This window comes from Branchiostoma lanceolatum, chromosome 4 (assembly GCF_035083965.1).
Source record: "Branchiostoma lanceolatum isolate klBraLanc5 chromosome 4, klBraLanc5.hap2, whole genome shotgun sequence".
Taxonomy (NCBI): Eukaryota; Metazoa; Chordata; class Leptocardii; order Amphioxiformes; family Branchiostomatidae; genus Branchiostoma; species Branchiostoma lanceolatum.
This window is the reverse complement of record NC_089725.1, coordinates 15,783,769-15,811,759: the sequence shown is the minus strand read 5'-3', so window position 1 is coordinate 15,811,759 and position 27,991 is coordinate 15,783,769. Positions and strand designations below refer to the sequence as shown.

General features: G+C 43.6%; 2 protein-coding genes and 1 long non-coding RNA gene across 7 annotated transcripts in view; 1 reads left to right on the top strand and 2 right to left on the bottom strand.

Annotated features, from left to right (window-relative positions):
• LOC136432869 (histone-lysine N-methyltransferase 2A-like) overlaps positions 1-22,215 on the bottom strand; it is a 29,501-nt gene extending 7,286 nt beyond the window's left edge. For 2 of the 4 annotated variants that reach the window (XM_066424446.1, XM_066424449.1), the window contains exons 1-25: positions 22,004-22,215; positions 17,903-19,303; positions 13,957-14,062; positions 13,416-13,471; positions 13,037-13,292; positions 12,565-12,736; positions 12,351-12,398; positions 12,174-12,235; positions 11,524-11,855; positions 11,153-11,290; positions 10,727-10,876; positions 10,282-10,402; positions 10,021-10,076; positions 9,726-9,783; positions 9,376-9,566; positions 8,732-8,962; positions 8,310-8,420; positions 7,958-8,031; positions 7,553-7,698; positions 7,240-7,349; positions 6,900-7,037; positions 6,564-6,722; positions 6,275-6,392; positions 5,949-6,027; positions 92-5,718 (exon numbers count right to left, since the gene is read on the bottom strand). In XM_066424446.1, the coding sequence (XP_066280543.1) occupies positions 92-5,718; positions 5,949-6,027; positions 6,275-6,392; positions 6,564-6,722; positions 6,900-7,037; positions 7,240-7,349; positions 7,553-7,698; positions 7,958-8,031; positions 8,310-8,420; positions 8,732-8,962; positions 9,376-9,566; positions 9,726-9,783; positions 10,021-10,076; positions 10,282-10,402; positions 10,727-10,876; positions 11,153-11,290; positions 11,524-11,855; positions 12,174-12,235; positions 12,351-12,398; positions 12,565-12,736; positions 13,037-13,292; positions 13,416-13,471; positions 13,957-14,062; positions 17,903-19,303; positions 22,004-22,171 (10,108 nt within the window). In that variant the 5' untranslated portion in view covers positions 22,172-22,215. The remainder of the gene's footprint in view (positions 1-91; positions 5,719-5,948; positions 6,028-6,274; positions 6,393-6,563; positions 6,723-6,899; positions 7,038-7,239; positions 7,350-7,552; positions 7,699-7,957; positions 8,032-8,309; positions 8,421-8,731; positions 8,963-9,375; positions 9,567-9,725; positions 9,784-10,020; positions 10,077-10,281; positions 10,403-10,726; positions 10,877-11,152; positions 11,291-11,523; positions 11,856-12,173; positions 12,236-12,350; positions 12,399-12,564; positions 12,737-13,036; positions 13,293-13,415; positions 13,472-13,956; positions 14,063-17,902; positions 19,304-22,003) is intronic. The other 2 variants (XM_066424448.1, XM_066424447.1) reach the window with 2 other exon arrangements.
• Positions 22,216-22,237: 22 nt separating this feature from the next.
• Positions 22,238-22,832, top strand: LOC136432875 (uncharacterized). Its single transcript, XR_010755577.1, has 2 exons — positions 22,238-22,329; positions 22,620-22,832. It is a non-coding gene; the product is annotated as an uncharacterized lncRNA (long non-coding RNA).
• Positions 22,833-23,272: 440 nt separating this feature from the next.
• Positions 23,273-27,991, bottom strand: part of LOC136432872 (mitochondrial amidoxime reducing component 2-like) — a 35,734-nt gene continuing 31,015 nt past the window's right edge. The window contains exons 1-7 of one of the 2 annotated variants that reach the window (XM_066424451.1): positions 27,540-27,837; positions 26,834-27,001; positions 25,978-26,149; positions 25,444-25,584; positions 24,922-24,983; positions 24,586-24,660; positions 23,273-24,364 (exon numbers count right to left, since the gene is read on the bottom strand). In XM_066424451.1, coding sequence (XP_066280548.1) covers positions 24,238-24,364; positions 24,586-24,660; positions 24,922-24,983; positions 25,444-25,584; positions 25,978-26,149; positions 26,834-27,001; positions 27,540-27,787 — 993 coding nt within the window. In that variant the 5' untranslated portion in view covers positions 27,788-27,837 and the 3' untranslated portion in view covers positions 23,273-24,237. Of the gene's footprint in view, positions 24,365-24,585; positions 24,661-24,921; positions 24,984-25,443; positions 25,585-25,977; positions 26,150-26,833; positions 27,002-27,539; positions 27,838-27,991 lie in introns of those variants that run through there. The other variant, XM_066424454.1, reaches the window with a different exon arrangement.

The following is a 27,991-nucleotide window of genomic DNA, read 5'->3' as shown; positions in this document are numbered from 1 at the left end:
ACTGCAAGTCAGTAGTGTAAGTAAGAATCTGGCTATTGTTCCCATTTGCATAATATCAGTTACATCATACCACACTCTGGCATTCCTGTACCTTTGTGTATTGCATGCACAGGGCTGGACCGGGTGGGCAGTTTCACACGAGGACCTCTCCTGTTGGGAGTTGGGGAGAGGCTGGGTGACGATGACACCAGTGGACTGCCTGTTCTGCCTGCTTCACCATCAGCTACTCCCTCGGATGGGGAGGAGCTCCCCTGACCTGCTGAACTGTTTGCTCCTTCCTGGGGACTTCTGTCATCAATCCACTCTTCTGCCACTTCAGGCCTGAGCTTTTTACGACTTGCTGTTGAGGGGGCTGCAGGACGTTTCCTTTTGGGGCTGCTCTTCTTCTTTGTTTGTTTGCCAGTTGGTACTGATGAATCAGTCACTCCCTGTGCCAGAGGAGAGGCTTTTGAGCTGGAACCAGGAATAGGTTGTAGAGTGTTCGCCACTGTACCAGGAGTTCCAAAAGGAGGGAAGGACATTCCTGTCTGCAGTCTGTCTTGAGAGTTGAACGAGGACATCAATGCAGACTCGAGACTGTTGTAGAAATTCTCAGGTAAAAGAGGATGTTTCAAGGGGCTAGCAAGGTTGACCTGAGGTAAGTTGTTCTGCAGGAGTGTTGTCTTCTGTGCATTGGCATTTACCATTGGTTGCGTCTGTGCATGCTGTAGTTGGGCCAGAGACAGGAGAGCAGCATTTGCAGAGATGATGTCTCCCATTGCCGCAGTCCCCTGACTCCCACTTGAGTTCATGACACTGTTTGACACCCCGCCAGTAGACAGAATGGATGGCTGTGGAGGTGACACTATGTTGGTTGGTACACTGTTCACTGGAGACTGCAGGCTTATGGGGTTTGAAGTTGGCATCTGTATTGGGGATACCAAAGGGGAACCTACTGGTTTGTTGGCTGACTGTAATAGGCTGCTGAACATATGAGGTGTCCACATGACTGTCTGGGCATTTGGAGGACTTTTGTTGAGATTCCCTGTGTTATTCACAGTCATCATTGTTTGGTTCTGAAGAGTCATTATGCCCATACCCTGGGATGTGTTCAAGTTTGGTTTTGTCCCCATAGACATGGCATTTCTAACAAACTGAGTCTGACTACCTATGCTATTGCTTTCCATCCTTCTTCTAGTCATGTTGTCTGTCACTGTGGGATTAGCAGCTTGCTGTGGAGCTGGACTGGAGTTGGGCTTCTGAGGCGACCCCAAAACTATCCTCTGCTTCTCTAGCAGATCCTTAACCCTGGGTGAGCTGATGATTGTCGCCTGTCCCTGAGCTGAGGCAGGGAGGAGTGGTACCTGTACAGTCACACTACCTGACACAAGGCTTGTGGATGGTGATACATGGCCTGTGGATAGTATGGAGGGAGACACTTTGCCAAGTTCACCACTCACAAGAGACCTCTGTGGTGACAACAGTTGTTGGAGTGGTTGTTGCGATACATGGTTGACTGTTCCAATTGGCTGTGCTTGGGCTGTCAGAGAATATGGCTGTGTACCTGGCCCCAAACCTGTTGACAGTGCCATCTGTTGAAGTCTAGGAGCCTGTACAGGAATGGAGAGCTGCTGAGGCTGTAGCTGTGTGGTCAGCGCTGGGGTGGGAACAAGATACACCGGCATGCCCTGCTGGTTCACAAAGAAGCATCCTGCAGGCTGGTTTGCTACTGTCGGCACCTGCAGCGCAGCAGATGGATTGGGAGCTGTGACGAGGACAGTCTGAATAGTGGCTGGCGAAGGTGCTGCTGCTGGTAGTGATGGTACTGTTGGACCGGCTGGTACTGGTGTTGCTGCTGATACCAGTGCTGCTGTGGTTGTTGTTGCAGGTTTGGGCAGCAGGCGAGGCGACTTGGACGGGCTTTTCTCTGTTTGTGAAGAGGACTGTTTCCTGGATCCTAATATAGCAACAGAATACCTTGCTGGCTGCTTCAACAGGGCGTGAAGGCTGATTTGGCTTGTTGTCACAGGCGGGAGGGGAGGAGTTGGACCTGAGATGGTGGGTTGTGGTAGCTGTACGACCACCTTGGTATTCACACTTGTTGCAGTCTGGGTGCTAACTCTGTTCTGTTGCCCACCTCTTGTATCAACATCAGGAGTTTTCAAAGAGTTTGCAGTCTTGTTAACCGTCAGCTCACCTGATGCAAGTGCAGGTGGAGTGTGAGATTTTTCTTTCTCAGTCCTCAATGGTTTCAAACAATCAGTGTTTCCATCAACAGATTTTCCTGTGACTGCACTAACTACAGTTGTTGCATCACCATCAGGCCCCTTGCGATCAGTCATATCTGATTCAAGCTCCTTCTTCTTCCCTGAATCTGACATCGTCCCTGATTCGTCAGCAGGGAATGGTGGGAGTCCATTCCCATGTTCCCCTGGGTGAGGTGAAGAATTCTGCAACACAAAATCCACAATGTCCGTCGGCAAAACGTCATCAAGCTCAGATTTACCTTCAGCAGACGTTTTTTGTCCAACCTCACCTTTCTTAGACCCTCCAGTAACCTTTCTCTCTTCTGATTTTCCTTTCCTTTCTGTGCCATTGCCAACCTTTGGTACATCTGTTATTCCCTGATTATCTTCAAGCTTGGCTGAGCCAACTTCTTTAGAAGCATTACCTGGAGAAGCCTTGCTAGAAACACCTTCACTTTCCTTTTTCTCCCTCTCAACATCATCACTGGTCCCTTGAGATGAAGATCTTTCCTGATGATTTAGGGCAGCAGTGTCCACTTCACCACCATTTCCCTCTGACTCTGAGTAAGCCTTGGGATGCCTGAGGGAATATCTCTTCGAGGGAAGTGTTTCTTCCTTGAATTTGGGACGGGATGGAGATACCACTGATGGAGTTCCCTCCTCTGGTGCCTGCCAAGATGAGGACAGAGAGGGAGGTGTGAGATGTCTCTTCTTGGGCCTTCCTGGTCCCCGTCTGTTTGGATCAGATCTAGTGGGACTGGTGACGTTGTCACTGCCGCTCCCGGAAGACATTCTTGTTCTGTATCTTGGAGAATGTGACTCATTTCCTGACAGCTTGCCTTCAGACCTCTCATCCTCGCTTGTTCCATACGTCTCCAAGTCATAGTACTGAACGGGTCTGTTGCGGGAGCTTCTTCTTGGGTATCTCTCCCTTCCCCTTACCTTCCCATCGCCATCAGTGTCACTTGGTCCATCTGACAGAGCCCCGACCTCTTTTTCTGGAACATATTCATCGTCAGATTCTGGCATTTCATCCACACATCTTCTGCAGTGCTTCTGAAGCTGATTCTTCTTGACAAACTGCTTTTTGCACTTAGGGCAACAGGGCTTTGAGCTATCAATGATTTGGTCACTACTGTCCCCCTTAATCAGGCCATGCTGGGGTCCTATGTCCCCATTTGGGACTCTCTTGTTGCCAGCTGGCTGTTGGCTTCCCCTATAGAGAGCTGTGTCTTTTTGCAACCCCTGCTTTCTTATATCGGCTATCTGCACCACACAGGGCTTGACATGGTTAGGTGTAAGATGGTCCTTTGAAGAAAAATCTATGAATGCTTGCAGGAAGGTTGGCTCACTACTAGCTCCTGTATTCCCTGACTTGGTAGGCAATGCCTTAACACCTCGCATAGGTGTGGCGCAAGACCTGTTGTTGCTGGTGGGAACATCTGAAGTGGGATCTGAAGGCTCAGTAGTAGAGAGAGCTGACTTGTCATTGACGGCATTCATGGCAGTGGCACTGCTGTCACCAGTTTTGGTGACTACAGAGGACTGACTCAACTTTGGACTGGCAGACAGAGGAGGACTGGCCGTAGCCGCCTTTCTTCCTGGGCTGTTGTGGAGCTTACGAAGGAGCTTGGCTGACTTGACTAGCCCACTTCCATAGAACACAGGGTTGCCACGAGTCAGCATGGCATCTGGGGTACCTGAATGGTTAGCATCTGCCGTTGTAGGGGTGGTGGAGGGGGAAGGTGTGCTGCTGCTTGGAGAGGATGAAACTGCTGCAGATAGTGTGTTGGAAACAGATGTGCTGTTGTTCGCTGTTGGAGTAGTTTTGTTGAGACTTAAGGACTGGGACAGACTGGGGAGAACACCAGTGGGTAGGGTCACTGTGACAGTCATGTGGCTGGAACCAGAGCTGGACACCGATGTCAGTCCAACCTGCTTGTGTGAAGGAACAGATGTTGGCAGAATCCCTGCAGATGTGGAGGCAGCAGGTAGCTTTTGTACACTGGATGTTTCATCTGGTGATCTGGAGCTGGACTCCTTGTGACTGCTCCCACCTTTTGAGACTGTTGTGTTCTGTTGGCTACTTGAGCATGCAACATTCTCATTGTCCTGACTCTCTCGTGCCCTCTTGATTCTATCACTACCTTCACATCCACCTTGCTGAGAGGAGCTTCCTGAGGATGTCAGGCTTACCCCTGCCATTACCATGCTTCTTGAAGGCAGAATAATGCTGCTCAACGTTGCTCCTGGCCTCCCACTGTCAATGGAGTTGCTTGAACTTGTATTTGTAATAGATCTTGAGACCTCCAATTGTAAGGAACCTGCTGTTGGCAAAACTGGCAGAAGGGGTCTTTCATCTTTAGCCATTAGACTTGAACTTCCTGTGTCAGCTGGGATGTTAGGCACAGAAATTGGTGCCTGAGTTGAAGTTGTATGACACGCATTTCCAGAGCTAGAAATTTGTCCTTCGGGAATCAGTGAACTAATGATGGCCTTGCTTTGTTGTGGAATGTGTGGTTGAAACACTTCAGATGTTTGACTGCATGGCAACAATGGTGTCGTGTCTTTTAGAGATGGCCTCTGTGCAAGGTTTACAGAAGGCAAAAGTGGCTGTCTTACACAACCAAGAGGAGGCAATAAAGGTGGTTGAGGTGTTGGGGTGGCTACTTGAGGCTGTAAAGTTCTCTGTACGTGACCTCCCCCATGGGGATGTAGTACATTAGTAGGTGGTGGAGAGAACACGCCGATGTTCGGAAGAGTCACCCCCACAATTCCCTCCTGAGAAACTGTCTCATAGGACTTGACAGACTGAGTGGTAATCACTTTGCTCTGTGTGGTCACGATCACACTTTGTGCTGTCGTTACAACCGTGGTCTGGGTAGTTCTGACCACACTCATTGTGGTATTTGCATTTGGTGTGGAATGCACTGCTGATGTTGCATCACTGGAACTATCCGACTGCACACTTCTGTCTTCTGACACTTCAGGGTGAATGGACTCGGGTAGCACATGTTGTCCCGACTTCTGCCTTGTGCGTTCTGTTTTCCTCTCAGTACTCCTGATGGCAAGTTTCATGGAAATGGCACTTCCTGTTGTATCCAACAGTGACTTGGGTGTACGAGCACTGCTAAGCTTGGCTTGCCCATGCTCTATATCTTGAACTGACAGTACATAGGTTCCGTCAGAAGTCCTCCTTACTTTTGATTTGGGACTATGGAATGTTTTTTCTCCTATTGTGCTTGAACTGGCAGCCTCAATCTCTGTGCTCAAGTTTCTGTGAGCTTTCCCAAGTTTTGAAGGGGATATAATATGTGCCTTTCTTGGTGATAAAGGCTGTGAAGAACAGTCCCTGGAAACAGGCTCTTCGTGTGCCGTTGTGCGGTTCAGTTCTATGGCCGGCTTGGGTTTCTCAGGTCGGAATTCTGTGATGCGGCATGTGTAGATGCATCGACGGCGGGCATCATACGTGCTCCAGTAGACTCGTGTGCACCTGTACAGATGAGAGACAGACAGTCATTTCCACTAAGTTCATTACTTCATCACCCAGTGTCCCCTACCAGAAGAAGACAGGAAAAACTTTGTATCCCATACCAATAGCTCTATCTACAATCATGGTATACTTGCATCAAATTTGATGATCACTATATTAATCTTAAGTGAAAGAAACAAACTTGAAATGTAAGGAAAAAATAATCACAGAAAATTATGAACATAACCTACACAAAGCCAACAGGAAGCAGCGCATCTTTGGTGTCGGACAGATCATTTAGCTCTCCAAGGCTCTCCACCGTCATAGACCCTGCACAGCAAATTGTATGTTAGAATGTTCACCAGTGGTTCATCACTCTTCATCAAACTATTCATTGCATTTCCACAACTATCCTTATAAATCAAACCAAAAAATGACGTACACTCCATTCCAGGATGTCTTTCAACAGGTTCAAAACATCAAAGTAATCAGTTTGCAATTTTAGACAGATATCATTATTGTTGTGCCTAAACTTCCTTCTACAGGACATCCAAAGAAAACACCATAAACTACTTACCCGTCAGGACCTGAATGATGGTGGGCTCCAGTCCTCGCATCCACTTCCTATTGAGTTTGATGTTATCCATGTTCACACATACCCGCCGGTTTACCTCAAAACTATCCTCCTTTACAAGCTGAGGGGGAACAACAAAGATCTTAGACAAATTGCAGCAAGAAACAATGTGAGTTAAAGTTCTAACAATTCATTTTATGGATGGAGCAGGTCTATGGACATGAAAACAAAAGAGATGCAAACTGCAGATGAAATATTTACAGTACTGAGAGGAAATGAAGCTATTCCATACCTCTCCGTCCACCTTGTCCTTGTGTTCTTTACAGAAGACCTTCTTGTCCTCCTGGAAGAGACACTCCTCCAGACGAGCACACATGAAGTGGAAGTTGGCAGGACAGCCACGGGTGCAGCAGCCTACTGTGGCCCCCAACTTACTACATTGTTCGCATCGCTGTGGACAAACACAAACTAGACTTAACACTAGATAACAACTTAGGACCAAAACTATCTGATCCTCTCAGAGTGAGAATCATTTCATGGCTTCCTACAGGAAATAAATGTAGAGGTAGGACATTCCCGTAAAGGTGTTAAATGTATAAAAAAGACTTCTGCATATAGCATATTTTACCATTTGCCTGCCCCTGGAGATGGCAGTGTGAACATTCTGCAGGGAGCCGTCCGCCTCCTCATACACCTCAGCCGACCACAGGGCACAGTTAGCATGGACCCAGTCATCCTGTCCTGCATACAGCATGCGTCCAGCATCCTAAAGAACAAACAACATTTAGATGGTCCAGTCTTGCCATCTGCACAGACATAGCTGACAAGATCTTTGGGAAATTATACACAATATTAATTAACATTTACACAACTAACAAAAGATTTGCATGCTAATGTGCCAAATCTTACTCCCAAATACTCCATTGCAAATAATATGAAACTAGGTTTCTGTTAGGAACGCAACTCACGTTGGGTTTGCATTCTCCTTGCCTGGCACACAAGCAGCATTGCCTGGTGTCATCGGGGTCTCCCACCTCCATGGGTATCACACTGGTGTTCCCACTTAAATCACAAGTACCTACAAAAAGGTCAACAGTTGGTAAGGAGTGCAAATTTGCTTCGTAATATAGCTAGAAAGAAGTTAAGAAAGAAGGTAAAATGAATAAAAAAGGTTCAATCAAACCAAATGTTATGTAAACATTATAACTCAAAACCACCAAAAAATAGAATCTGTATGGCAAAGATAAAAGCAGATGTCAAACAAAGGTACAGTGTTCTCACCTCCCTGTCTGGATGTGTGTTTCCTGGGAGTCAAGACCTTCAGCGGGGATGGTTGAGGGGTGGGGTCCAGTCCTACTGGTCTCACCCTCCATTGAGCATAGTCATGCTCCATTGACGGTGGAAGTACTGCATTGGGCAGCATACCCCTGTGTCAATAACAGTGTGTTTACATCATTGATGTTTACATCAGTGTGTTTACATCATTGATCATTGATCATTGATAACTGGTAAAGTTACAAGATAAAAAAATTAAATATGTGATGCAGTGCAAGAAACATTGTCAGTGTCAGGAAAATTCTCTCCTTAAAAATACATCAGCCAGAAATTTGTGTACTTGTTACACCGGTGTTGTAAGTAATCCAAAGTAAATCAATCTATTCCACACATTAAGAATATAACACTCACTTTGGCAGATTCTTGTTGTGTTCCCAGAGTCTGCAGCCCTGCACATCAAACCATGGGAAGTACCTCTCCATTTGCTGTCAAAGAAAAACAAGTTACTCAATGGACGTAATCTTCTTACAGAGTATCTCTTTATCTTTAACTCTATATCCTGACATGTGCAACATCAATCAGTGCATTAATGTTTTATAAATGTAGCAGCAAAATCTATCATCACAGCAACTTTGCAAAAAATGGTTACTAAGATGTTTGAATAGCAAATAGACGAGGGCTCATTGACAAGCCCGGCAACAGAATTGACAGAAGAAAAGACTTAAAGAGAAAGACATCAATTATTGACGATATTCTAGAGTACCTTAATGAACAGCACCCTGATGATGTTCGTGTTCGTCTTCAGGATGGAATTGTCAGGTGCAGCAGACAGCGCCCCCTGTATGATCCTCACCAGGTTGGTACAGAACACAGACTGCAACAGAGCAAAGTAAAAGTGTTTTTCTGCAAGCCGTCTAAACAGAGGAGCATTTTACATTTAAAACCATCCCCAAACCATCATTCCCTAATCCCCCTTACGCCAGTAACATATCATCGCTTTAGAAATCAAAACCTTCAAGATGTGGACCTGGTCAACAAAACACTTCACTGACCTTACAGGCTCTTCTTACTATTTTCCTATTGTTTGAATATGTAACTTACCCAACTTGAACAAATGTCAACCACACATAAACATACAGCAGTACTTCACAGAGTAAGTAACTGTGATGAAGACATTTTACTAACCACAGATGTGTACTCCATGGCCTCCACTTGTTTCCTGACAGCGACCAAATCTTTGGGGTCGTCTGTTTTTTTCTCAGGTGTTTCCACCTTCTTCTCCACCCCTTCAGCTGGCAGCTCTTCCTCAGTCTTGGTGTCTTTATCCCGAGCCTCAGCTGTGACAACCTCCATTGCTGGTTCAGCGGCTGTCTGTACTTCTTGTGTCACTGCAGGTGTCACTTCAGTGTCGGCGGTCTAGAGTAGTTAAAATATTACTCCAATGTTGAGTTTTATGGGCATATTGTGTTTACTTAGCCTGTGTGTCATCCTTGTTAGTTCCAGGGCTTCCATACTCCCCCTTCCCCTGACAGTTGGTGAAGGAGGGGGAGTATGGAATGGAATAGAACTAACAAGGATGACACGCAGGCTAGTATTTACTAGCATTTGACTACACTACTAAGCAAAAGGTTGTGGAAAACTATGTATTAATTTGACAGGTTTTGGATGTTACTTTGAACGTGACAATAAAATGAAAGGCCTACAAAACCTGTTACCAGCGCTATGTGTACGCTGCATTTTTAACCATAAGCGTAATCAAGTCTACAAAGAATACACGTTCAGAATTACTATGTGAAACAACATTGCTTTTTGTCCATTCTTGTCCATACCTGTTCCTGTGCGGTGTACAGAAGGTGTTCCCCACTCTTGTGGCTGAGCAGTGTGCCAAGCACCTGCTGGAAGCCTGTGTACAGTTCCTTCTGCACAGCCTGCCTCCACTCAGGGGGTTCTGTCTGTGTGCAGGATGGGCATGTGTAGTGCACCGTGTCCGGGATGCATGATAGCACCTCGTACAGTTCATCTAGGGAACATAAAGGCAACAAAGTTAGCAAACTTTCGTTGTTTACATGGAGATTGAAAAGAAAAAAAACAGATTGGCTCTATGAAAATAAAATGGCAAACTGAAAACTGTACATAACAACACCATAACTGTGAGAGAAGACATGACAGCTGAAAATACCTGTCAGCAGTTCACACTTGGCATGGACCCAACTCTCACACTTCCCACACTGCATCATCTGAAAAACAAACAAAAGGTTTGGCTCCGTTTTACATTTTGTACCACTTCTGTTGTCAAATCATGTCATCAAACGTTGATTGTTCTATATCAGCTACAACTCAATACACATGATTCTATCATTTCATATTTTGATGAGGTACTAAAAAGTGTTCCCATATATAAGATATCAAGGTAAACTGCTTCATTATCAACTTGTATGTACAGCCTGCATAGCGTTATAAGAGAAAAAAAATACCTTTGATTCGTAGTCATCATCAGAGTAACACTTTTTGCAAATGGGACAGTAGTTGCCTGTAAGATAATACAGAGAAACGTTAAACGATCTTACAGAGCTCCAGATATGCTTATACATGATGTTTTGATGCACAGAGTTGAGGATGATAGTACTCCTGCAACTACATGTATACATGTTTACCACTCAGGCATTTGTCACACATAGTGATAACAAAAATATTCAGAAAAACTATGAAATGAACAACAACAAATCTTCCCTTACCCATATCAAACAGTTTGCCACAGTCCTGACATAGGGAGAACTCGTGGGTCCACTGAGCATTGTATGCCTGGCCTGGGGTGGTCCGGCCACAGCTTTTACATCGCACACACTTCGGACATATCTGTTTTCAAAGATAACATAACAGTAATGTGAGACAGTGCACTGGAAGAAGAAATACACTTACATGTATACTTAAGTATTTTACATCTGACATAGACCCGAGTACAGAGCAAGAAAGCTCAAGACATCACGTGACAGTAACAGTCTGTACTAGACAATTTTATGTGAGCAGTACATTTTACAAATCTTTCTTACATTTTGCAACAAAAGACCTTTTGATACAAAACAAAGCAATTAACATTGGTTTACTGAAACTATCACTAATATTGCAGGTTATGTTACCAACAAATGAAGGGCATAAGAAATAAGTTGCCCTTTTTCTCACCCATATTTTCTTCTTCTTTGTCGGTCTGGTGGGGTAGTTTGGGCTGAGGCACTCTCCGTGGTACATGTCGTGGCACTTGTGGCACTGTAAAAGCTGTGGCAGGGACAGAGACAAGGCACCAGTCAATGCTCTCCTCCCCTCAGCAATCACCTGGAATGGAATGGCTGTGTTCAAGACACTGAATGATTTCATCACTGACAATGTTTAAAACATGTTCTCCTTGGTGAAAGTGATTAGTCTGCTATTTCTATTGGTGCACAATGTACAGTGAAATACAATACTTGCCCAGGACCCCATTCCTATTTGTACTGCTACGTAATATACACATCTATCAAATTTGCTTTGAACCAAAATGAAACAGTGATACCAAAACCCTATGTATATATATATGTGACACCACAGCAAAGTACAGCATTCTGTTTTTACCCCATTTTGCCTGCCACAGACAGTGCAGAACCTGCACCTCCTGCAGCACCAGTCCTGCTCCCTGCCATCCAGGGGGCGCTCCTCCTCCTCCAGACAGAATTGGTGGAATGCCTCACAGCACACTGCGCAGTACAGGAACTGGGGAAACAAAACAAGGACATGTGTGACATTACCACTGGACAGTGTAACACATGCAAACAGTCAACCACAACCTGTTAACAGTTTTGAAACAGACATATATCACGTAAAATAACATAGTCTGTAACTGTCATTATGATACTCAAGCAATGAAACAATCACAACAAAACTATAACACAGGGAATCATCAAAGTAATAGAAGAAGAAAAGGTTGAAGATGTCCATTTTCTTACCTCATGCTGTCCAGCACTGGCACATAGATAGCAGACAATTCGAGTGATAAGAGGGGTGGATGCCAGAATGACCATGCCTCCCTCCCAGGCATTCTCCACATCATATTCTTCCTTAAAGTCCACTTTTAACAACTGTTTTCCATTATCTCCAGCTCTGATGGGCCTGGGTCTGTGTACTCCTGAGGTGCTGGGGCCGGCTGTCTTGTCTTTAGAGTTGCCGTTGTCCTTGCCATTACCCCTCTTGACTGATAGCCCTTTAGTCCTGTTGTTTGCGGCCCCGTCTACAGGGGGCGTTGAGTTCCTCGATGGCACCTTGGCTCTCCTAACAGCTACTGCAAGACAGTCAAAACAGTTTCCCTAAACATGTCAATCCTCACAATGTCACATATTACAAACTAAATCAGCAAGATGACTTCTGCATTCCACACATATTTTTTAAAGACAATATCAATTTCAGTCAGCAAAGAAAGATGTAGAATATGACAAAATACAGTCCAGTTCACAAATACAGAAGTTCCAATGTACAACTTCTTCAAAGTCTGGGAAGCCTAGATTTTAAGAGTTACCCAGTGTATCACACTACTGGGCACACACAGAATACAAAGGTTCACAGATGAAGTATGACAGGAACCCAAAATTGCAAGTCTTACCCAAGTTTCTGGGTCGTACTCCCTCATTCCCAGCAGGCTGGGGGTTCCGGCACTTCTTGTGGCTACAATGGACAAGAAAGATTGTTTACACAGATCTGTATCATTTCCTTTATTGTTAATGATGCAGGAAATGTTTTGGAGGGGAGAAGACAGAACTGTTGTGTTGATTCTACTTACATGCAGCACTGCTTCTTGACATTGAAACCACCAAACTTGGTCTTGTCTCTGGAGAAGGACGACAAAATAAACTGTTATTTTTCTTGTGATACAGGACAGCCTTATGTCAGACATCTTCAGTGGCACACTTTTACCTGATATTGACCAAAAGTATATACACTACGTTCTAAGGATTCATGTTCTGTATCCTTCCAACATTGCCTGGACTACTTACTTGCAATTGGGACATTTGCCACAGTCTTCAGTTCTCTGGCAGCCGGCACAAGTGCCACAGCGACGTCTGCGCCGGCTCTTTGGGGGAGATCCAAGGCCTAAGGGACGCTTGGGCTTCTCCTCCGTCCTGACTCTGTTCGGTACTTCATCCGAGTCTGGAGTTCCTGAGCGCTCTGTACAGGCAGGAGGGACCTTTGTCATGCTAAAAACTATACCGAAGTTTGGAGGAGACAGACAGAAAGTGTTCAGAGCAGCTCCAAGCACTTCAATGTCACTGAAGACACCAGAAAAAGTATAGCAGCATGAAACTGCTTTCATTTTCGTAGACAAGACAGGACAATGGAAGAAATCAAGAATAGAGAATCTTAATTTCATATTTCAAGTATAGATGGGCTGAAAAAGCCATGTGAACTCAAAGCTTTCTGGCCCTGCTGAAGTCCTACAAGACTTCACAAGACAATCTTGTAACAAACCTTCAGCTTTCTGCTTGTGCAGCAGCCTTCTCTTCTCCTTGGGAGGCAAAGCACTCAGGCGAATCTTGTCATCAGTCGGGAACACTGCTAGAGACTTGCCCAGTGCAACGGCTGCTCGCCTGCACACATGCTTGATCCGTGGTCCTCGGGAGGAGTCCACACTGCTGGACAAGGACTCCGACTCCGCCGACTCTGTCGATTGTTCATCATCGTCATCAGATGAAGATGATGACTCTGACGAGGAGTCTCCTTCCACCTGTTAATTGCATCAACACAGAATTAATAACATATGTCTTCTATTTCGTCGACTTGAACTTGAAGATCAATACAAATTTTCTCAGTAATGTATAGATCACACACTCCAGCACAATAGCCTCACCTTTGTGGCATCCTGCTGAGGAGGGCTGGGCTTCCCTACTTTTTGAGGTTCTCCATCTGAAACAGAGGAACAGCAGAGTAGCTTTTGATTTACTTTCGATGCAAATGTACAAATATAAGAAGAATATGTCTGGCGTCTGCGTGGCATAGTGGCAGAGCATCCGGCTATGAACCAATGAGACACAGGTTCAATCCCCAGGGGTGTACCCAGACATGTCCTGACATGCACCCAGATGTTATACCCTTGGAAAAGGCACTAAACACATATTTCCCATGTCCTAAGCCCTACAGTAGGGTTTGGGTTGGCGTTAGGAAGGGCATCCAGCAGTAAAAACTCTATGTTATATGTTCAAGCACTTACCTAGCAACTCCCATATACTTTTCGTACTAAGCTTTGACAATGATTTTAAAAATCAATGGACCTTTTTTCAACAGATCAACAGAATTGTCATGCAAAAGAACAAATGCAATGATGTGCTGATAGTACATAGTACCTGTTACTCTTTTAAAACTTTACATTTTGCACCTTTCCTGGGACTGACCTGTTTTGTGTGCTGGCTGTGCCCCCAGGGTGGGGGAGGCATCCCCGGGGATGGCATTGAGCTGTACCAGAGGGAAGGACCTGAGCTGGATGGGACTTTGCACCTCCTGTGGACAGACCAGACAGAGTTAACCTCTCACCTGTTATGGCATCATTCACCAGACTGGCAGAGGTTACAGCATAACTCAACAGCAACGTTTGTTAGCTTTGTCCATTATTACATTGCCATAATGTTCAGTCAATCAAAATTAGAATTGTGACTGAGTTTGTAAGAAGTGATACTTTCTCAAGGTATGTCTCTTGAGTCTTTAAAATGTCAGAACAATCTGAAAGGCCAAACTGACTGGATTATGTGGATGACATCTGTGTGTGCATCAGTTTCTGTCTGTTTCCAAAAAATGTTTGAGAGTATACTGTAGATTGAACAAAGAATCTGCATAAAGAGAAAATATATGCAGTGATTTGCCAAAAAAATATTGGGAAAGGGCTACTGATGTAATAGAGTGCCTCTATCACAATCATGAAACGTTCTGATCTTGCCATTAACTTACTCCCTGCACATTGAACATTTTATGGCTGGTGCAAGTGAAGATTTGCATATGAACTATAAAGGCTACTGACCCTCATGTTACAGATTTAAATCACTTGTATGTTACCAATAGTCTTCAACCTGCTGCCTACACATATGTTAACAACCAGTGCAAAGTGCCAAAAGGCTTACACATTAAAGGATAAAATCATTGGTTTGGCCATAGCGAAATAATTAATATGACCTCTTTGTAAGGTTTTAGTTGTGCACGCAAAAATGTTTTGGTGCAAGTAATTTTTTGTGTATCAAAACAGGTAGGCTAAAAATGTTTTTCAAGCCCTGAGCAATGTCTTCCAAAGTCAAAGAAGAAGACCTAAAAATAAAGAATTTATTATTTGATATACATTGTACCATGTTCCATGTGTTTAGTCATTTGTTTAACCTTCCTGACCACTTAGATTTCTTAATGAAGGCAACTTTTTTGCCCAACTTTTTTTGCAAGCTCTCATCAGTTTTGGGGTACTTAGAGGATGTCATCCATATAGTCAAATCAGTATGGCCTTAACCCCTGAAAGCATAATTTTGCAATCAAGGAGTCAAAGAAAATAATTGGAACAGTGTTAGTAAGATGACAACAACCATGGCATTGCAATTTGCAACCTGACAAGGCATAGAGATTCTAATATTGTTTGAACATGTAAGGCTGACATAGGCCTACATTGCCTGGTTACTAAGTAAGCAAGGTCAGTTGTGAAACTAGTCAGCTGATATCAGAATACTGCCATCTGATTGGCAAGCTGGTTTATTGTAGGTAGCGATGATAGAGATTATCATAACATGCAACTTATCCTGTCAATGAGCAGCATTTCCATATACGGTACAGTAATAGACTCTATAAATACACAAAAATGTGTTTATGGTATAAGCATTATCGTTCCTTACACCCAGAACCATGAAGGCACACAACATTAAGGTCATTACCAACTGATATGACATGCTCATCACAAATGGGCCAACCGAACTTGGCAACTTATTCAGAGATTGACAGTAAAATAGATCAGCAACATAGAAAGATAACTAGTCACAGTATTCATTCTGCAAAAATGTCTTTAAGTTCAACTTTAATTAGTTTCATAAATCCCCATGACACAATGGTACATGGGCGATGGCTGACAGGCACAGATTTTCTAGTACATGTAGCTTTAAAGTAATGCAGACTTTTAGCCTCGCATCATCCATGTACCATCAGATATGAACCAACTATTCTGGCTAACGACTTTATTTCTGCCATTGCAAAATACAAACTTGATCAAACCAATAAGGAATTGCCTTTGTAGTTTTGTCAGCGAAATAATCCAGTTCAACAACAAAGATTTATGGAAATTTTCATCAGCCACCACCAACTGAAACCTTCTGAAACGAGGGAAAATTTGTGTCTTTTATTTAGTTTTAACCTCACAATGTACATGTACTTCTTCTCACAACTTCACCTGCATTTGTCTAAAGATGTTGGCATTTCATTCTTATCTTCAGAATAACCAATGAAAGAAATATACATTGTATAAATCAACATAAGCTGGACAGCAGCTTAAACAGTAAACCATTTCTTTGATTTTGTTCTTGGCATAATTTACAATTTGCTTTTGAGGCTAAACAAGTTTGGTTTTGAGGATAAACAAAAGAAGATCTTATTTTCCAGACATCAATTTTACAGTGTATATCTTTCACAAATTATTCTTTGCAAAGTTAAGCAGGAGCAGACTCCCATGCCTAATAGTGCTGTTTTCACTTGACAAAGTACATTACGTACAAACAGTTCAGAGATTTCTGGAAAATAAAATGAAAAACCAACCTTGCTATCCTAGAAGATAGCATACATGAGGCACAGCAGATGTGAAGAGAAATGGGACATGGGTTAGTATTACTTGTAACAATGATTTCAATAAAAGAATTTTATAACAATGCAATCACCACAGGGCTGTACCATTCCAAAAAGTTGAGAGGGGGGCAATGATTTAAGATATAGTTAGCTAGAATGTATAGACCTTAACTTTTAAGGCCGAAGAACGACTGTACTATTGTCAACTCAGCAGCAAAGAATATATGGAAATGGCTCCTGGACACCCTCAGACACAACTCTCTGAATGGTAAGCCCTTAAATCACAGTGTACTTGATATCATTGGCTGTATTCACACTTACAACATTGGTCATTCAAGACATCTTCAGAACTGTTCTTCTGCAGCAGTTTTGGAATTATATGTGTAAAGATTATCAATGGACCTGGATTGAACCATCTGACCATCTTCCATGAAGCCATGGCCAGGGAATGAAAAAAAATAATTCAATTACCATTCCTGAAGCAATCTAACAAGTAACATGACCATTGCATGAGTCATTTGCTAGTGCAGTATATATGAAGACAGCCATTGATATAAACATACGCATACGCATATTCAGAAAAGCACAATGGTCTGTGACTGTATGCAGCCTTTCCTGTGGCTTGTTTTTTCTATTCTGATGATATCTTACTAAAGACGCATTACAGCAGTAACTGGCAGTAACTGTGATAATGTAGCATAATATGATAATGAAGTTGAAGCCACAGGCTGTGTCTGCATGTGTGCCTCATGAGCTCAGGCTTTTACATACAAGGCTGTTGGGAACTCTTTGCTGGAATCAAATTTCTGAAACAAACCACAGGAATGCTGCACAAGAATGAGACCATTTTGCTTTCACTTTACACATCTCATACAAAGATAGAAAAGGTCTCCAAGTCTTGCATCTTGGGGCCACACTATTTTTCCATTGTTGGTGGACTCTACCTGTCTTAACTTTTGTCCTTTACAAAAAGTACCAACTTCAGGACTGAAATGAGTACTTATTTTGCAGAATTGTATAAAATACTGATTATGATGATGTTCAATACTTTCAGGCCGAAAGTAATAAACAAAATTTGTTCCTAAGAAAGTTACAATGGGTCTTCATGAACATTTCCCTCATTTTCATATGAATGAATCAACATTACCTCAGCACAGATTGTTCATAGAATGATTTTGATCTACAGAACAAAATGTTTATTTTACTCTCACCATTACTTCTTCCTTGTAATATTAAGCAACAAAAGAATCTATATGGCATTCGTTGTTTCCATAACAAATGTATTTCAGATTTCATACTATTTCAAAGAGACTTAACATGTGCAAATAACAAAATAACATCTATATGAATTCAACCATTGGCATTCTCTGGTCATTCTCATGCACCAAATTGCATGAGTACACAAGTGAAAGTATTGAACAACCATATTTTACAATCTGTTTTTTGTATTCTTTTGGACAGCCAAACTGAATGTAAACAGCCTTTAAAACAGGGGTTTGCCAAAATGGTACCTAACCTCACAAAAAGGACCACACCCACCTTACTGTCCCTCTGCCACTGAGTCTGGAGTTTGTTCAGCTGTTCCTTCTTAGTTTGAATTTTCATGGCCTTGCTGAGCTTCAACTTGGCCCTCCTCAGAATGCTGCTGTTCTTCCTCCCCAGTACGGCTCCCTTGAGTGGCAGAACAACACTGCCAGAGGGAGTTGCATCTGGGTCCCCAGGTGAACCAGCTTTTCTGTTCCTTCTGTCCTTCTTGGACTGGTCAGCTCTGTTTTCTTTAGGTTTCCTACTCAACTTCAACTTTTCCAGCTTCTCTTCATCCTCAGGCTCTAGACCCAAGTCATCTGACTTTGTGGCCTCTACTCCCCCTGCCTGGTTGGTCAGGTGTGGTAACTTCAAGCGGGCAGGTTTCAGGATAGAAGTGCGAGACTGTTGAGTCATGTCTGCTGATGTGATGTGTTGAGATGGACACAGGGACTTTTTCCAAATAGATTGAGCTTTTAACTTACTGGCTCGACCAGCAGTCCTGGTTTCCATATCTTCCTCTGTCTGTGGACTGTCCTTAGCTAGTGCCATGGTCAGGTCTAATCTGGGCACCTTCATTGGGAAATAAAAATCATCATCCTCGATGAAGCGTTTCCTTGGCTTGATGATTCGTGATGACCGTGAACTAACAGGAGGGAGCTGGAATTTCCCAGGTGCTTTTGACTGTGGTGTTGGTGGGCTTCCACCAGCCCTCAAGTTCCTCCGCATGTTCCCCATCTTTGCTTTCTGTAGAAGCTGCTTAGCAACATTCTTATCTACCTTCTTTGACATTGGCAGAACACGTACATGTTTCTGTGGTCTACCAGGTTTTCTTTCAGTTCTCTTCAGTTCAACTTTCCTTGTAATGTCTTTCGCTTTGGCTTCTTTCTTACCTCTTGGAATGGGTACTGCCTGTGGCCTACCTACTTTTCTGGCAGACTTTGATTCTATCGCTTTTTTCATTGCCTTGGGGACATCCTTCTCTAAAGATCTACGAACTTTGGGTGGATCAACTGTCCGAGGCGGTCTTCCACGACCCCGGACGACTTTGATGGCTTTGCCATCAGCACCGATACGGATCTTAATCGTCTGAAGCTTTGGTTTAGTGACTCTGCCCTTAATAGACGTGTGAGAATCTTTACTGCGAGGTGCCTCTGCTTCCTTGTACCTGACCGACTCCTCAGATCGATTCCTAGACAACCTCCTCTCAGTAGGGGGGGACCTGTCAGGCGTGTCTTCATCTGATACATCCTCGTCCTCATCCTCATCGCCAGGCTGGGACATCCACGAGGAAAGCGTTTGGCGGTCAAGGGCAAACTCACTAAGGCGGCTGGACGGCACACGTTCCCTCTCACTTCGCCTTGGAGGTGACCTGACTTCAAGCTCAGAAGGATCAAACCCTTCAAAATCTTCATCCTGCAAAGAAATAATAAAGATATGAAATGCTTTAACAATACCTTGAATCAAAAGATTCACCACAAATTTCCATTTTGAGCTGTAGCTGGAATGTCAAGAAACGACTTTAACACATAGAATAAACATTCCCTTTGGTCAACTACTGACCATAACCTCAAAACAGACCCCTAGAAATGTCTGACTTCCTGTGGCATAGTTTAGTTCTACTTGCATGGTCATAGGGTTGTACACAAACAACAATCATAAATGGGACAGGCCAAAAGTACAGGTAATACAGGTTTAATTATACAACATACCTGGCATGACATATTACAGCTAAGCTAGAAATCTCACAACCTTTTCACTGCCATTCACTGTGAAATCTTATAATGTCCTATAATGCATAGCACATACAGGGTCTAAACCACTATCTAGGGAATGTGCTGAACTCCAAAATACTTGAGGCACCTTTTATGGTACACTATACTAGTTGATTACCCGATAATAGCTTCCTACTGCATATTGTTTGTTCGTTTGTGCCTTTATGTAGCATATCTTAGCCAACTTCAATTGAATCCTGTGAAATACAAATTGTGTCTGAATCATATGATAATTTTCTAGTATTTTGAATACATGTACAGTACCACCTGCGTTTCAAGTAAGAAAGAAACCATTGTTACTGAGACACACTGACACAGCTACGCAAGGAAATGAAGTAATACTTAAATTTAGTACACAATCATTTCAGGATATGGAGATGGTATAGATAAATTCCTCTCTGCCAAATCAATTGTCAGTTTAACCATAACACTTGTCTACAGAAGGTCACTTCATGTCCAGCAGGTGTTGGCCAGTAAGATACATATGATTATGATTATAAGTAACATGAATTGTGAATGCATTTAAGTTTGTGTCGTTTTTATTTCGCACTAAGGTGAGTATTTGCGGTGGTTTTAAGTTTTACAAACTGCTACAGTACTGGACAAAAATGTTCTCGGTGGTTTTAACTTCACAGTGAAACAGTCACCGCGAAAACCATGAACATAAAACCACCGCGAACATTTCTGCACTTACAGTACTTGCAAAAAATTTCCAATTCAGTACTCTCAGGAATATTAAAAAAACTTCAAATTAATACTTCACATCCATCAAGGCCCACCTCAATCTTATAGAAAATTAGTTAAATTGATTTTTTCATTCCACTTTTGACTAAGTAAAACTGATATTACATTCTGTAGTCTGTTCTTTCCTGTAATGCCACATTTTTAAAACACTGAAGAATTTGCCAATTCTAATGAATCTCTTAATTTTGTGGCTCGAAAATGGTGTCTCACACACAATCATGATAAACTTTTATAGCCTGAGGGTCTGCAAGTCTTCCCAAGAAAGATATTCATGGCTGTATAATCATGGCAAATGTATGTTCTAAAACTTGAGTCTAATGTCTTCACCAGATGCTTACAAAACATTCTTTTATTCCTGTCTAGGAACTTGACAGTAAGGCAAGGAAACTGAATATTACAGTAAATCACAAAATACACAACAGGGATTATTGCCCAAGATAAACATCCCCTGCTGACATTCTGGGTCAACAGCTGGTCTGCTAACTGATTGTTTATTTCTGTGTGTGCTGTGGTAATGACCATGACCTCTGCTGCTCCCTTAGTGTCAAATCAGGAATGGTGCAAAGAAGATGGGATCACAGCAGATCCTGAGGGACACAGTATGAAGCCATGAGAAATACCCTTCCACAAGCAAGGACAATGTCTGCAACTGATTCAACTTCCCAGCATATGGAAATCCACTGCAGTAGCTGGTGTAATCATCACTACTGGTTGCATGAGGTGTGACTATCACCTGTTCACATTCAACATTTACAGCTACTACTACTAGTACTAGAATTTATTCCATCTGAAACGCTAAAGCCAAGGGGGAAATTTCAGTAACCACCCTGATGTACAGCCTGTGCTTTGAGCAGGAGGCAAGTGTAGACATCGCACCACACTTGACAGAGACACAGCACAAGAAACTACACAAAACTTGTTTGTCCTGCCCCCCTCCCCCCTTACGTAGACACAGAAAAATACATTCATTCAGCATGATATACATACAGAAAAATTAAAGTCAACCCTTTTCATTTCAGGGATGGGAAAGTAATAAATACACACCAAGTGACATTTACCGAAGTGGTCAATATTCAGGCGTATGTGTCATCATACCGGGTACAATAAAAAAATACTCTAGACTTTTCAACATTCGAAAATCAATGGGCCTTGATCATTTCGTCGCTGTTTCAACGTTATATATCGATAAACCGACAGTCACTGGAAGATTATGGAATACTGTAATTATTTCCTAACTACCTCATTTCCACATCCTTCTCTTCTTAAGTTCAAGATGGAGGCTTTGTAGAATTTATTTTGAAAGAAGAAGGAACCAAGATCAACGGTCTGTGAACAGACTGGGCGAACAAAATGGCGACCACTCTGTTCCATTTCCGAACTATACCACGTTCATTCTGTGCCAAAAATAAGGATATCAACGCTGTCGTTGCAAACTAATTGTATCTGTACTTACATTTATGCTGTCTAAAAGTGTCCTACAAACTATAATGAATCAAAAGCGGCAGAAATCGGCATTGATCGCGACACGTTTTGAGCGCCTTTGGCCTACACTGGGCGAAAACAACGTTCCACCCAACCCAACATGACGCATTCGTACCTCGTCTGAGTCGCCATAGACGTCACGAAACCTCTTTAGTGCCCGCTCGATGCTTCCAACATAGTCCAAGGACTGATCACGCAAGTTCTCGAAGTCATCCAGGCCGAATTTGACGTTAGATCGGCCGAATCTTTTGCCAGGACGGCCGGGAAAACGCAAGCGCGCCATCTTGGCTGTCCTCAGTGGGCGGCCCCTGAATCGGAATAGAGGGGGGAATCCCATAATCCATCAACAGCGTCTCCCTCGGTTCGCGCCAAAACTGCGCCCAGCGCCCAGTGCTTTATTCTGACACGTAACCAGACCTAAAAGTGCTGTATCACACTCAGGTAGAAAGGAGGCTGACACTTTGTGTATATCAAGCTAACTAAAGTAACGTGCGTGGTCCCTTTGGATCAAGAATAGTGATTCCCTCCTCGCAGTTCCCTCTGACCCTGAATGACCCCGGATCTTCCACGCTTTCCTCGGCCCTCCCACAACAGTGAAGGCCCTTCACCGGGACATCACGGCAATGATTACCAACAGAACCGGACGGTGTTGTCAGCAGCTATGTCTTATGACTTGCGTTGTTTTCAATTGCCGTATCCTCTACTTTATTCCTATTTTACCTCATTTTCAGACAGCGCCACCTGACACATTGACCCCCATTGCAGTTGCACCTGTGGATATTAGACGGGGTCACCGACCGTGCAACCTGCGCTGGGCACCTGCGCTATCCGAGAGAGCTGAATACATGCTAGCAGGGTGCGAATTTCATCGTTTGCATATTTTTCACCTCATTCTACTCCCCCATTCCACCCCATTAAAGCCTGCTACTGGGTTGTAACGTTAACGTTGTTTTTCAAAGTTCGCTTGCGTTTGTTATTGCAACCCTTTCAATATTAACGTCAGGCCCTTGCCATTGTTGAAGCATCATCGGGGTTCCAGTTTGATCCTTGTGTGCTTTATTGTGTGCCATAGATTGACCGTTAGTAATGAGTCCCCATGGACAGGTATGTCGATGTTTCAATGTGTTCCTTTCTTTATTTCCACCTATCCGAGCAGGTGCTCCTTCGTGGTTTACACTATGGAGCCAACATTGCGTCCATCTTGAAACGTTATGCCTAAGATAAGACGCTGGAATGGCTGCCTCAGTGCATTATGTGCCAGATGGGAAACGTTATAAACACGTTAATTACATGGAGACTGTTCATACCAAGTCAATAGAGGGGCACGTCCTTGGTGCTGAAGCTACTTCACATGACAAAGTATCACACATCCCAGGAAGAAGCATTCTCATGTCATCGCTGTCCAATTTTATTACAGTGTGTATCCTATGATAGTCTAGACGTGACGCTATGGTCTACACCTGATAATTTCATAGCCCTGATATTAAATATAGTTTGGTCAATAGGCGTCCCGCGAACATTGCCTCAGAGAGAACATTATAGATGTAAGATCATGTCAAATGATTATTTTACGTTTAGATTTTAGTGTAAGAGCTGTTAACAACTGGAATTCTTTACCGGATAAAGCAGTTGCAGCAGATAACGTTAGCATAAACCAGTTTAAAAGCTAGGCTAAATGAGCACTGGGAGGGGCACAAGTACGCAGTGTGAACTAGCGAAGACCACGACACAACAGGCAGACGCCTTCTCTCCTGTATAGACCTTTCTCACGCGGCGGCCATGATAGAATGAAAACGAGGGCCTTGTGGCAAACATTAGACCGATCCTAACTGTCAATCACAATTACCAGTTTAGCCAATGATTACCTGATAATTAGAGAATCGACCAATGAGGAAGTGGCTGCATGACTGTCAAATATTTGCATTTCTATGTTTTTATTTTGCATTTCTACGCTCTGACAGAGGAGGGCGGAGACTATGGGATCGGTCAACGAAGCTCTAAATTGCTGCATCTTTTTTGTACATTGCATTAGTTGTAATATTGATACTTGGATATCATATTTTAAAACTTAATGTGATTTAGGAGGAAAACTAAATCTGTACATTATTTTTGCTTCTTTGCCTCATTGGCCTCGTCTTCATTCTATCATGTCCGCCGCGTGAGAAAGGTGTATAAAGTATCAAGGTAAATGCGTGATCATCATCATCATCGTAATCTAATGTTGCTTGGCTGCAGTGATGACAGGATGCATGTGAACTATAATTGCAAGGATATATACAAGTCCTTGCGTTGTACTCTTATCACACACAGTTGGGATCTTCTGTGTGTCATGCAGGCGGCGGTTCCCCCTTACGTACACACATACACCGTGTCCCCGATGTGGATCGCCCCCTCCTGCTCCACTCCGCAGGTCAGCCCGAACAGGGGGCTGTGTCCGAACACGGACTTGTACTTCTCGTCCTTGGTCATGCGATAGCTGCAATGAAAATACATTTTCTGTTTGAGTTTCACATTTCCGACTTCAATGGTTTAGTGTATGGTACGACGGCTAAAGTACTAGGCCAATTTCTGCGACAAAGTCTCAAGGGAGTTGAAAAACTTTTGAACACAGAATGAAGCTGTTCCATACGAGCCGTAGTTTCTCCCTCGGCATATCTTTCCAACAACTATGCTGCTATTCCTAGATATTATACTGACCTTCTTAGAGTCTTGAGAGGCTCCTGCGTGCCGTTCTTCATACCGGTCTCGGGATCGACCGTGGTCATCAAACACCTGAGAACGAGAAGCAGCGACGGCTCATGTTCATGAAGAACACTACAAAATGTATCCTTCGTATCAGTAATGGAGGTAAATACAACATATATGCGAATGATACAAACAACACCGACAAGCATTAACATGCTTGCTACCATCATTCATCACATTTTGGTATAATCTCTCTGGGTAGCATCAAAGAGTCCACCCGGTGAAAATGCATACATGGTTCCATTGCCGGGTCAAAGCTTCTTTCGGTACTTTCGGTACATTTGTCACCTGTCGCAGGGCAACATTCTCCGGATCTCAGCCTGTCCGATGCGCACATACTGCCAGTCATCCTGAAGAGAACAACGTAGACGTTATAGGCTACATATTGCTGAGGCACCCATAGCGATATGACTGCCATGGTTCTGGCTGTCCATCTAATGTAGTAATGAAAAGCCTCTACCAGGCTCCACAGGTCGCCGGAAATTGGCCAAATAGACAAACATGCCGCTAAAGGGGAACGGTTTGTGACCTAGGGTTCCAAACTGTACTCCTTTAGCGGACTAACCCCTCTGGCATGTTTTCGTCTCATGATTTGGCCAATTTCTACTTTTTTTTCAGCGACCTATGGAGCCTGGTAGAGGCTGAGTAATGAATAGCATAATGTACATAGGAATCATTTAAAAGCTGAGAAATATCTACATTACCTCAGAATGTGAAACGTGGGTCGCAGTTGTTACCTATCATAGGTTTCTCAGCCTTACCATGTTATCGCTCACTGGAAACTGACTCACTGGTAAGTATCTGCCGTACCTCTTGAAATGGCCCACACCCAGCCACCACAATGTTGGGTCGGAAGTTGCGCATGGCTACAGGAGTGGTCAGTTTGTTGTTCAGGTCATCCAGAGACGCCTCTGACGTAAGTAGCAAGGCGGTTTCATGCTGGAACCCCACCTGGAACAAGTGGAAATGGTCGGGGAGATACGATTCACATTACATTGCCCAATGACAGATTGGCACGCGGGGCTAGGATAACATAACTACAATTCATTAGTCTGAATCCAAGATTTCAACTGACAAGCGCGTGGATCCGGAGCCATCATTACGTTGATCTTGAAACGTCATGCCTAGGATACAACGCTGGAATGGCTGCCTCAGACGTACAGTGCATTATGTGCCAAATGGGAAACGTTATAAACACGCTAACTATATTGAGACAGTTCATGCGAAGTTTAGAGTGGCTCGTCCTTGGTGCTGAAGCCACTTCACATGAAACAGTATCGCACAACATGACACATTGTCAGGCCATCGCTGTCAATGCATGAATCACACAAACGAGCGTTCTACCTTATCATCTGGCTTGGCGATGTCTTTGTATTTTGGGTGCTGATTAGTCGGTCTCTTCTTGCTCCCCGGTGTGGACATGACCAGCTTGTAGCCCGGCTTCCCGAAGAACTTGTCCAGCCAGGCGGCAGCCTCCGGGCCGCAGTCTACAGCGTCTCCGTCCACTTCCCACATGCTGATGGCGTGGGAACAGTAAAATAAATCATAATTTCTTACCTTCACCAAGAATATTACTTCATGCTTTGGGTGCGATTTGTCTGTGTGTGGGGGGGGGGGGGCGTAGTGTATTAATCGCATAACTCGAGAAGCTGTAGATGGATTTTAATTATTTTTCGTAGGTGAGTAGGGTTCGGAAGTAAAGTAGATTTATTTCCAAAGTTCATTTGAAGTTAAGTAGAGATTAACATTATTAGACACAAATCATGCTAATCAGGACTCATTAACATGATTTATTAGGAAATGCTGCAATACTTTCATACTTTAAACAACGTGTGTTTTGGATAGAGAAAATGATCAATTGATATGATTTAGGCAAATGACGACAGTTTTTGCATAATCAATGAGAAACATTTATAAGGCGTCACTCGAAATGGTTTACATCATTCGGCAAAGGCATGAGGTCGTGGAACTCTAGTTATCTAAATCTAAAACGTATTTGACGGATAGATCCAACAATTTTGTCATTAACGTATAATGAATAATGATATGATGACCTGATGACTGACAGGTCAAATGAATATCAGCAATTGAGTAGGAGAAAACAGAGTTGACAAATGTATAATAACGACGACGTTACTTGCATGTTCCATAGGTGAACCTTAACTCTGAGATATGAATTACATTTTTACAGCAGTCTTACCTGATGCTGTACACTTTCTGTCTGTTGGGTTTGGGGAGTGTAAGCGGGTCCATCCCAGGTGCCTCCAGCCTGACCTGTCCGTCTCCAACACACTGCGGTGAGATCAGCACCACCCGGGGCTCTGTACGTGTGTCCAGGAAGTGGTCCTTATAAAGGATCAACAGGTGTCTGGGGGGGGGGGGAGTACAGACTGGTGTAAAATCCAAGTTCAAAGGTCGTGCAGCTAACGTTTAACGCCATATTATTGGTGAACCATTTGTACACAGTAAAGTTTCTTCTGTTTGCTCCACGTCTACTTATAATCATGGCATTTCCGGATTGATCTGAAACCTACATAAAAGCACATTATATCAAAAGTCACCTGTTTGGATTTTAGATTAAGTCGCTTCAAAACCGTCATGCCTGCAGGATGAAATTCTAAGGACATGACCTTCCTGTGAGCCGTTATGACGCGATTTGACGAATGACGGGAGAAAGCTGCCGAAAAGTGAATGGTGTTTGTAGTCTTGCACTTTATCAAATAAATAGAGCCATTGGTATTTTGAATTGAGCAACGTGGGGCACCGCAGGGTTATTCACAGGTCAAGGCAGGGCCAAGAAGCATCATATGAGAGTCTTTCAAGGAGCCTGGCTTTTGTCACACATTTCAGAGGGCAAGATGCTTGGCATACAAGCAACCTACATATAAACCTCAACCCAGTCTCACCTGTCCATAACCCCCTCCTGCCGGAGACCTTGTTTAGTCACCTCGGCCTCCCCCACCTCCAGACCCCGGCACGACTTTACCGGGTGCACGTAGATTTTGGAGATATGGCCGACTGGGACGTACTGCCTGTTCCCTTTACAACGCCTCTGCCACTTTAGGTAGGCTATTCCAGCTGCGATAACAGCTGCAGTAGACAGAGTAAGGACGACTTTCTGTCTGGATTCGAGAGCGACCTTCAAACCATCCATCCTGCTTCAACAGCTGTCCCGCACAGTCCGGGACCGGTCTGTTTGCTCGCTCGGATTTGACCCAGGGCCTGGATTTGACCTGTGTTCTGAGTCGAAATCCGCACGGTCATAGTTGCACGAGTATTTCCCTACCCCTCTCCAAACAAACTTAACGTTATATTCCCTAATAACGACAACATGATATGCACACTACGACAATAATGG